The sequence below is a fragment of the Perca flavescens genome, chromosome 8 (genome assembly GCF_004354835.1).
Source record: "Perca flavescens isolate YP-PL-M2 chromosome 8, PFLA_1.0, whole genome shotgun sequence".
Lineage (NCBI taxonomy): Eukaryota > Metazoa > Chordata > Actinopteri > Perciformes > Percidae > Perca > Perca flavescens.
The window spans coordinates 4,925,164-4,936,248 of NC_041338.1; the positions used below are offsets into that span (position 1 = coordinate 4,925,164).

Sequence of the window (11,085 nt, forward strand, 5' to 3'; positions counted from 1 at the left end):
CAGCAGATAGAGTTTGCTTAGTTCCTAATGGAGAATATACTGCAGGGCTTTCAATTACATCTCAAAATCTGCAACAGCAGATAGAGTTTGCTCAGTTCCTAATGGGAGAATATACTGTATGGTACCATATATTTAGTAGGTCCATACAGTTTATAATATAAAGTATGTGCAAGTATAAACAGTGTAGTGCAAACACTTAAAAAGCAAAGAAAAGCGTTTTTAAATTGTTGTTAAAAATAGTTTGCATGTATTGGATATTGGATTGTGTTCTTTGCCGTGTATGTGCGCGCGCGTGTGTGTAGTGTGCATGTAGCCTTGCACGCTCCTAGAGACGTGCGTGTTTCTTCAAGTTTGAGTAGGTAAGGGAACGTGTAAAAGTATCACGCCTTCACACATCCGGATAACCCTTCTCTTCCCAATTCTAAAAGAAAATACCGACAAATCCTTACAGCTCATTAATCTTTAACCACGATAAAATAATTCGGTGGGTTAGAAATTATTTATTTGACTACAAGTTTTTAAAAACACACGACGCTTCTGAATCGATGTGAGTATTTGCAGACGCTCCCTGCGACGATTGAACCGTCCCGTCATACCTCGCGTGGCCAACGGCTCTCTTCACCACCGAATGCTTGCTCATTGAATTGCCATACTCAACCTGTTCGGCTTGATTTAGTGAAATAATTTGGAGCAAACCAGGTTGGACTAGCTCATTAAGCACCAGCAACCGGACACACTTCCCGGGCCTTGTGTTTGTCTGACTGCGGTGGTGCTTTCCTGGGCTCGCTGGGTTTGGTCGGGGAGGCAGAGGGAAGTAACGTTACAGAGCTGGTCCCGAGTGATGATGGAGCTAGAGTCGGCCAGTAATAGAGGCGAACTGGGAGCTGTGGGGGACTCGCTACAGCCACAGACTCCCAGCAGGCACGAAAAGAGCCTGGGACTGCTCACGACAAAGTTTGTGACTTTACTACAGGAGGCGAAGGACGGAGTGCTGGATCTGAAAGCGGTGAGCATGCAGCCCAGAGTCTTTGTTGTTAGCTAGCACATGTACGTTAGCTACTTGCACTTTCGCTAGCCTGGCTGTTAGCCTAGCCTAGCTGTGTGACAGGCTAATTTGAATGGGTGATACCTCTTATGACTGTGTAGTTATTCTACACGTCGGACACTTTCAAACATACGCTTTAAAGTTGTGTCATGGTATTTGGCGGTTCTCAAAGTAAGGGTTAACTTACAAACTGAACTTTGAGAACGCCGGTCAACTTTTCAGACTGCCCCCTGCAGATTCAAAGTTTAAAAAGTGGGTCAGCTTTTGTCGTCCCCTTCTGTGCTAACGCCACTGCATCGTCACACATGAACAATTCTTTTCTGATTGATAACGTCTTTGTCACTTAACGACGTCCATTCACTCTGTTAGTTTCCAATACGTACTCGAAAAGCATATCCGTTTTTCTACAATGCATTAGCTAATTAATTACATATAACGTGACATTAACCAACGTTAGCTGTGTTCTCCGCCACAGTCAATGCCACCAGATATTACATATTACATAAACACACGCTTCTGACCCTCGTGATGTTGGCACTGTGCTTTGTCTTTCAATCTTTCTCTTTCCTTCTCACCTGTCCATAAAAACACTGCCATGTAGCAATATGGAAACAAACTGACTTTGAGCAATCACGTGAATCCCTCTCTCCTCAATAAAATGTGTCCAAGACAGAAAAAAAGAATGACTTTATGTCATTTATAAAAAGAATAACTCTGTCTTTTTATAAAACTTATAAAACTCTGCTCTGACTAGAATATATCTATATGTTGACACTGCTGGAAAAAGTAAAATGTAACTAACATGACATTCAGTGTGTCTCCCAAAGCCACATTGAACTGGATATTTGTTTTGCATGAGTAAATAATGTTATGTGAACTGGTAAATAGAAAGCCGTGCGGTTTTATAAGCTGTCATTCAGCAAGTCTGTGACCACATTTCCCTATACTTATCAGCACCCGCCATACGGTTACTTATCATAAATTTGTTAAACACCAAGAGGTTGCTTCTGCAAAGGAAGTTGAAATTACACTGTTGTACCCAACAATGCGTGGTTGCAGGACATTGAACCGGTTGGTACAGAGCTACAGCGGTTTCCCTTTGTCGGTGTATAAGTTATGAGCCTACTGAAGGAGATGCCGACAGTAATCTTTATTGTATTTGTAATAGCTTTTGTCCTGTCACCCAGGCTGCAGACACATTGGCGGTGCGACAGAAACGACGTATCTATGATATCACTAATGTTTTGGAGGGAATTGGACTGATTGAGAAGAAGTCCAAGAACAGCATCCAGTGGAAGTAAGTACACAGTACTTTTTTTAATTCCTCAAATGTGGAAAGATGCTCCATTTTTATTATAACGAAATAAGTACCAAATATACCGCCGTCATGAAAAGGCAGATCTTCAGCACAGAAAAGTAATTGTGCTTACATAATGAGAGGGCTGAACTATTTAAAACCATGCCACTACATGTGTGTCTTGCAAGCACTTGCACCAATCCCCCCCCCCACCCCCTCCCTACTCTTCCACCTTGTTAAACAACACGTACATATTCTACAGAGAAATGGCTCAGAAACTGATTCATCTGAGGATCCCGGCCCTAATTGCTGATGTCATGTTATCTTTGCATGGGCTTTATGTTTCCTTATGTGTTATTCTGTGTGACAAACAGTGACTCAGTGACTGATATATCAGTCATAACAGTAGAGAAACAAATGTTGAGAAGGAGAGTGTGAAGTCATATGAAACTAATTAGAATCTCAGTTTGCATGACATCTCATTTTGGTTATAGAACTGACCACAGACAATGTATGTTGTATTTGTCACCTTTTGTGTACTTATTTGACAATCAACAAGTCCTTATAATCATTTCAAACGATGCTATAACAAAATGGCATTAACAATAGAACAACAGACCCAAAATCGAGCATAGCTACTTTATCAGTTTGGAGAACTGCCCAAATTAAGCCGCACAACATAAGGTCCCATATTTATACCTTGGAATAGCTATGTTTCTAAAAATAAGAAAAGTGAGGTGCTGTAAACATTGGTAAGTTCAGCTATGTTTCCAGCAAATTGCTGTTTACTTGCTTTGTTTACTAAAGCACAGAATTGTTTACAAGAGCACAACATTGCTTAAAGACAAATGTTTTCTGTCAAAGTGCACCAGATTGTGTGCATGCATGCGTGTGACTTTTGGGCAGGTGTGTTAGTACTGCTCACTCAATACTGTTCATTATTATTCATCATTGCAACAACAACAGAAAATACTGTTGGGGATCTTGTTGACTCACTTAATAATAAATGTAACTATAAAGAAAACCATTATTTCCAGCTATGTGGTAATCACCAGTGCTGCAACTACTTATCGATTATAGAAATGGTAACAAATTTCATCAGTGACTATTTGGATGTTATGATGCATGGCATCTGACATGAGGTCGGAGAGTGACACTGGAGTGTAACTTAAGTTTTTGGAATATTTCATGCCATTCAGAGACAGTCTAAAGTGAATCCTTTATTTCAGAAACTGAGCAGTATTTGATCGACATGTAGACTGTTTCATGGCGTGTGTGTGTGTGTGTGTGTGTGTGTGTGTGTGTGTGTGTGTGTGTGTGTGTGTGTGTGTGTGTGTGTGTGTGTGTGTGTGTGTGTGTGTGTGTGTGTGTGTGTGTGTGTGTGTGTGTGTGTGTGTGTGTGTGTGTGTGTGTGTGTGTGTGTGTGTGTGCGCCTTGGCTGCAACTGGGTACACACTGTGAATTGAGCGGTTTGTTAACATGACATTTATCATTTATTCTCAGTGCATTGCTGCATCATTTATTCAGTTTCACTTTTTATTGTGGTGGCAATTTTAACTAAAACAACATGGTATGTAACTGTAAATGTTAAGAGCATTGTGGAAGTAGACAAGGAATATGTTCTTTTTATCTGATTAATGATCAATTAATAATCAACAGATTCATCGATTATCAAAATAGTCCTTAGTTGCAGCCCTAGTAACTTACGACTGGACTGTCATAAACAATGTTCACCGTCAACGCAGCTGTAGTCCTGACATATATGGTTTGTCCACGTACATGACTATTTACCGTATTTGTCTTTTTGTATTGCAGGGGTGTAGGTCCAGGATGTAACACCAGAGAGATCGCTGATAAGCTAATTGATCTGAAGGCCGAGCTAGATGACCTGGCTCTCAGGGAAAACGAGCTGGACCAGCAGAGAGTCTGGGTCCAGCAGAGCATCAAGAATGTCACTGACGACTCCAACAACAGCCCATATCCTTCACTTGTGTGTGTGTGTGTGTGTGTGTGTGTGTGTGTGTGTGTGTGTGTGTGTGTGTGTGTGTGTGTGTGTGTGTGTGTGTGTGTGTGTGTGTGTGTGTGTGTGTGTGTGTGTGTGTGTGTGTGTGTGTGTGTGTGTGTGTGTGTGTGTGTGTGTGATAGCTACAATAGGTTTTTCAGAGATGTAGATCAACGCTTCTCCAGAGCCCCAGAAGACATTAATGAGCTGTTCTCACAAGTTAAGCAGTACTCTTCATGACTGGTAAACTGATCTGGAAAATTGGTGGATTTATTTTTGATTATATCAGTAGAGCTGTGGCAGCTGTAAGAAAGGCCCATCCAATAATTGTAGTACTGTAACTTTTACCTTTTTAATGGAGAATATTAAATTAATTTGTAGGCTCATAGTCTTCAGAAGTCCATAGGTGCTAAAGGAGACCAGGGTAGGGTTAACCCTTGTTTTTGAAGCTTGACTCATACTAGAGACTTAAAGGTGCACTATGCGTTCCTGCATGGTTTCAGCACAATTTCATTTTTGTCTCAAATCGTAGGCATCTGTCCTTGATCCGCTAGCTGCCTGCCCCCTGAATGCACCGTTAAAAAGCCCGGTCTCGGGAGACAACACGTCAAATACTAGAGGCACAGGCTATGCACCAAAATACAACAAACCACTCCAGCCAATCACAGACAAGATGGTTGGAGGAGGGGTTGGGGGTTAGTGACAGTTAGTCATGAAAGTTATGGAAACATGGGGGAAGGGGCGAGCTTGCTCTGTTTTGTTTTGAATTTACTTGGAACGTTAACAGAAGTGACGTCATGCAGGAACTCATAGTGCACCTTTTAAAGTCAGGCTATCTCTTCCTCTGCTGCTTCAACTTAACCATCTCTTTTTTTTAATCTGGGTCCCCTTTTATGAAAGTGCAATACTATGTTTTTGGAGTAGCCTGGTAATAAATATTAAGTATTCATCAAACCATCATGTCCTTAGTTGACCATCCAACTTGAAGATGAAATAGCTTTTGCTATCATTGTCATGTGTAATGCCAGTGTGCATTGTTGAGATGAGTGTTATTGGAATTGGACCCTTAACACATTCATACTATGGCATATATAAAACATGAAGACCTCTGTGGAGCTTTCAAAGGTAATTATTTCAGAGGCTCAATGGTTATAGACATTTTTCTGTGACCCTCCCATTGACAGTCTCAAACACAGTTTCCATCACTCGTCACTTGCCTGTCCTTCCTCAGGTGACACACTCCTTGCGATCCGTGCTCCCATTGGCACACAACTAGAGGTCCCCATACCAGAAGCTGTAAGTTATGTGTGTGATGCTTGTGCATTTTGTAGGCTCCTTAGGTCCAGCTACTGTTTTGTCTCGTGTCTCAGACTGGGTTTATGTGTTCTTATCCAGGTCCTCAACGGACAGAGGAAATACCAGATCCGTCTCAAGAGTGCATCTGGGCCCATTGAGGTTTTGCTGGTCAATAAGGACCCATCCAGTGCCTCTCCTGTTGTTTTGCCCGTCCCTCCTCCAGATGACATCCTTCAAAGCCTCCCAGCAACGACGCCTACCTCTCAACCGTCCACTGCTGCCTCCCAGGTCCACACAGATCTCAGCTTTCTCTACGCAATTAGCTCTATCTACGTATTCATCAGTTTACTATAAGAGACTGGACGATAAGACGGCTTTCTTTAGTGAAACACTAAAGAAGATTAGAAAAAGACATTGATCCCAAGACAGCAATATTTCCAGTGTTCCTTATTTTCTATTTTCACAATGAAAAAACTTTCCCCTCTTTTTTTCTTTCCTTGGTCTTTCCACCCTCCAGGTCTCCAAAGCAGCAACGTCTACAAAACCTGGTCCTGCCGCGACGTCGGCTCCAGCAGCCAACCAGACCGCCTCACTGACAGGTACCAATGAGTGCTCTGTGAGCTCAAATATGGCACATTTGCAGTCTACTGTAGACTAAGTAATTGCAGTAGGGAAGTCCAAGTATTGTAGACTACGAGACGTGGACTACCCTACCCTACTAAAATTCTCAAAAATATCTACATTTCACCTTATTTTATTGTTGTGTTTTACACTGAATAATTTGTGATGTACGGTAATATAATGCCAACAACCAGCATTATTTTATTTATACATGTTTTATTTCAGAAGTGACAAGCACCACACCACTCACCCCAATAACCGATAGACCTGCTGCAGTTACCCAGCAACTACAGTCTTCTGCCTCGTTGGATGGGTCTGCGTCCTCATCTGCCTCTGCAGTATTTGAACCAATGAAGTCAAATCCCTCTGAATGTGAGTTTTGCCTGTTGCTGAACTCTTTTGAAATGCAACTTTAGAAAGATAAAGGTGTTGAGGATGGATGATGACATATATATTACTTTTACATTTATAGTGTCTTTGACATATTGGTTATAAACCTTCTTTTATTTGGCTTCTCTCCACGCAGGACTATAAGACATTCTATGTGTAAGTGTAATGTAATTAAGCTGAAATGCTTGCTGTGTTTTTATCTTCTAGTGCTGGACTTCCCCAAAGAGCTCTCTGAAATGTTTGATCCAACAAAAGGTAAATTCCTCTTGAGTATTCCATAAATAACATGTACTACTTTCTCAGTGTCCTGCAGACTGATGGTCCTTTTCTCTGTTTCTCACAGAGATCATGAGTGGAGACCTTTTGGAGGACTTGATGTCATCAGAAGGTGAGTTTGTTTACAGACACCCGGATGGAGAAGCAAATGACAATTAATGTAAAAGAGTTTGGCAAAGTTGTGAATTTATTTTATGGCTGTATTATTTGTACAACAAAGATTATTTAATACTAGGGCTTGATTATGGAAAATATAATCTAGGATCTAATCACAATTCTTTTGGTCAATATTGATATGAAGATTGATATTACTCATTGACTTTTGGAAAGACTAAATTACTGAATTGAAAAAAACAGTAAAACAAATCAACAGTGAAAACACGTAGACCCAGGAAATTCCTCTTTTATACTTTTCCCGTTTTAACTTTTTTAAGACCAATAGCAGTTTGCTTGCAAACCGTAATGTGCAAAATAATCGTTTTTCTCAATGACTCTGTTTATTTGGTCGTCAAGAGCTGAAATCGTAATCACAAGTCAAACATTCAATTCATTGCACATTGTCCTATTTAAAGGTGCACTATGATTTCCTGCATGATGGCACTTCTGTTGACGTTCCAAGTAAATGCCAAACAAAACAGAGCAAGCTCGCCCTTCCTCCCCCCATGTTTCCGTAACTGTCATGACTAACTGTCACTAACCCCCACCCCCTCCCCCAACCATCTTGTCTGTGATTGGCTGGAGTGGTTTATTGTATTTTGGTGCACAGCCTGTGCCCCTAGTGTTTGTTTGACGTTTACGACCCCTGTTTTCACCGTGTGTTCAGAGGGCAGGCAGCCAGCGGATCAAGGACAGATGGCTACGATTTGAGACAAAAAAATGTATTTTGCTGAAACTATGCAGGAACTCATAGTGCACCTTTAATACATGTCAGCACTTTGACTCATAGCCTCCTCTTATGCATCCTGGATGTGTCATCTTGTTCTGTCTGTTTCCTCTCCAGTGTTCTCTCCTCTCCTGCGTCTGTCCCCTCCACCCAGCGACCACGACTACATATACAACCTGGATGAGACAGAAGGCCTTTGTGACCTCTTTGATGTCCCCATTCTCAACCTCTGACCCCTGCGACTGTTGTCAGATTGAGAAAAGGTTCCCCAAACGTGCTTATCTACCTTCATTTTCTCCACGTTTTGAAGGTGAGAAGAGGTGCAAGAAAGCCAACATGATCTGAAGAGAGCGTTCACGGACATCTCTGCACTGACACGGTGAGCTCAGCCGGAGCTCCGTCAGACGGTAGCTCCATGTACAGCCTCTTGAGGAAATACAGGCTAGAACAAAACATTTTACACACTGCTTTTCCAAGGACACAAAGTCAAAAGAAATGACAAATAATTATATTTTTTAGATCGTTATGTAAAGCGTTATGTTTGTATCAGCTTTCCTGTGTGCTTGTGAGCGAACGTGAGTAGGCAATACTTTGCTTGGGCGTCTGTGTGTGCTTGAGTTTTGTATTGAACCCTTTTTTAACTTGAGTCAGAGGATGACAGGGGAGGAAAAAAGAAAAGAAAAGAAAAAGCCTTTTCCTATCAGGTAAAGAGTCATGGCGTTAAGAGACCAGTCTTTGTCACCCAGCAGCTGCTCGCGCATGGCTTGAATTAGTCCAAACACAGCTGGTTAAATATGCACTGTCCTCATGTACATAGAGAATATATATTTTGTATTACCAGCACCCAAGACTATTGTTTAATAATTAACTGCATTTGTAACCCAGGCAGAGCAATAGTTTGCAGATAAACAAACCTAAGTAAATAAATAAATAAATAATAAAGGTTCCAGACTCATATAATCACATTGTATGAATGAAGTGATTTGTTTCAGATAATAGGAATTGGTCTTAATCAAACTTCTCAGTGTTGGAAGTATTTATTGTGAACCAGTTAGAGAAAGAGGATCCTAATGTTGAGTAACTGAAGACAATTGATGTTGTGACATAAAGAGCCAAGGACCAAAACAATGCATTGGGGGATTGTGGGGGCCTTTAAAAAGGAATTCTACCTTTTTTACATGAAACACATTTTCGGTCAACAATAGGGCTGTGTATTGGCAAGAATCTGGCGATGCGATACGTATCGCGATACATGGTCACGATTCAATAGATTGCAATATATTGGGATTTTTTTTAAGTATAATTTTAGAAAACTAATAATAAAAAAAAAAAGACATGATGTGCATAAAAGTAAAGAAGTTTACTTTAGGTAAACAATTCAGTAGACAGAAAATCAAACTGCCAGTTTTGGGATTGTGGTTCACAGGTTCTTAGTGAGCACATTTTTATATGCTAAAGTAGGCCAAAGTTTAGCCGTAGCTACAATGTTAGCTTCTAGCAAAAAGTCAGGCACTGCTAGGCAAGGACACTAGTGGTTTAAACACAACATAAACGTGAACTGTCTTACATGAATATTTTTGCATGCAAAGTTAAAAAATCAATATTGCGTGTTTGAAAATCGCAATTTTTTTTTTTTTCTTCTTACACCCCTAGTCAACAAGGTGCTTGGCAAAATTAAATAAAATGTCTCCACTAACTGGTTCAATATTGGTGCCTCTACACTGACAGGTTTGATCATAAAAAATAGGCTTGTTTTCGATTTCATTTTGCCTCTGGACTTTTGAACCTTGCAGATTTTTAGTGGCTCTGATTTAATATATAAGTTAACTGGAGTACGTCAGAGGAAAAGCTTTTTTTTTTTTTTTTTTTTCCTGTGGCGATTGTCTTTCAGTTATTATGTATGTATATGAATACCATTGTACTCCGTTCATTTGTATGTAAAGGGACATGTAAGTATTTTTAACCGATGCAGTGAGTATAATCACTATCTTGAAAATGGTCCTGTTTTTGCTTCTTTTTGTATATATGGCACCGATCCCTACTCTGTAGTTTTATTCCAATGTTCTTTGTTTCTCATAAATGAAATACTGCCTATCACTCTAAATTAATTTTTATAAATCTAATTATTCTCTCTGTGCAGGGGACAGTTGAGTAGCAGTTCAAGAGGAGTTGTTACTAGTCAGACTGTTAAAGTACAATATCGACATTAATATTTCTACAGTGCTTTTTGTGTGACAATGTCCTGTTTTGGTCTGGGTGAAGTGTATTTAAGTACAGTATGTACTGTCCATACCCCTCTCTACCGCTTGTATAGAATAGCATTTATTTTTTTTATACATGATAGATATATTATTACTGCTACTAATTTTGGGCTACACTTCATAGATTTTTAAATTCATCCACAAAACCTGCTTTGTCAGAGCATCCTGTCTCGTTGTTGCACTATATTTCACTGTGGACAGATTGGTTGCTACTTATCCACTCCTGATCAGTAGCCAGTCATTGTGTTTGGACAGTGTTGTGAGTTTGGCTAATTCTTCAATAGATCAGCCAGGGTTCAACAGTGCTGGGGTTGAATGAATCATGTCTGTGTGTAATGGCGTGTGAGACTCCATCCTCCAAACTGTTTTGAACAGGCTCACTATTGCTAAGCTGTAGTCGCATCAAATGAAACAAAAATAAAAATCTTTGCTATTCTTTACCGGTCTCTTTCCTTGGTTTAAATTGTAACCCTTGTGCATCCCTTTAAAATGTTGCTCTTAAATCCTTGGAAGACATAAATGTCGGTTAAAAACTGCCATAAAATCATTTATTAATGTTATTTTCTACTTTCTACTGAGTTACATCTCTTAACCAACTTCAGTCCTGATCATAACTACCAGATATGCATTCAATTTCAGAATGTTAACCATTTAAATGACACTCTTCTTCCTGAATTTCTCCCCTGGGGGATCAATGAATGTTTATCTTATCTTCTTCTCCATAACAGCAGGGATGCAATGCTTGTCGAAACCAAACAAATTGCATTCATTTGCCTTAAAGGCTAACAGGAGAAAAAAAATGTCGTAAAAACTACAATTGTGAAGCCATGGTTCTAGACTGGAAGTTTTAATGAGTTTCAATGGGGACATTGTCTGTATTTTTACTACCAAGTATAGACAAAAAAATCACATCCTTGTCTTTGTATACTGTATGGCAAAACTGAAGGGACAGCAGGGGGCAGCTGTAACCAGCCGTTCCCGACCCGGAACTTTGATTTAGTTCATCTAATACTT

At 40.1% G+C, this 11,085-nt stretch overlaps 1 protein-coding gene across 1 annotated transcript; it reads left to right on the forward strand.

The window, feature by feature from the left end:
- Nucleotides 1-357: 357 nt before the first annotated feature.
- e2f4 (E2F transcription factor 4) lies at nucleotides 358-9,161 on the forward strand. The gene is made up of 11 exons (XM_028585299.1): nucleotides 358-1,006; nucleotides 2,233-2,342; nucleotides 4,158-4,319; nucleotides 5,426-5,469; nucleotides 5,576-5,640; nucleotides 5,740-5,928; nucleotides 6,158-6,239; nucleotides 6,487-6,633; nucleotides 6,859-6,906; nucleotides 6,995-7,039; nucleotides 7,928-9,161. The coding sequence occupies exons 1-11, from the start codon at nucleotides 842-844 to the stop codon at nucleotides 8,041-8,043; spliced, it is 1,173 nt and encodes a 390-aa protein (XP_028441100.1). The 5' UTR covers nucleotides 358-841; the 3' UTR covers nucleotides 8,044-9,161.
- The last annotated feature ends 1,924 nt before the right edge of the window (nucleotides 9,162-11,085 follow it).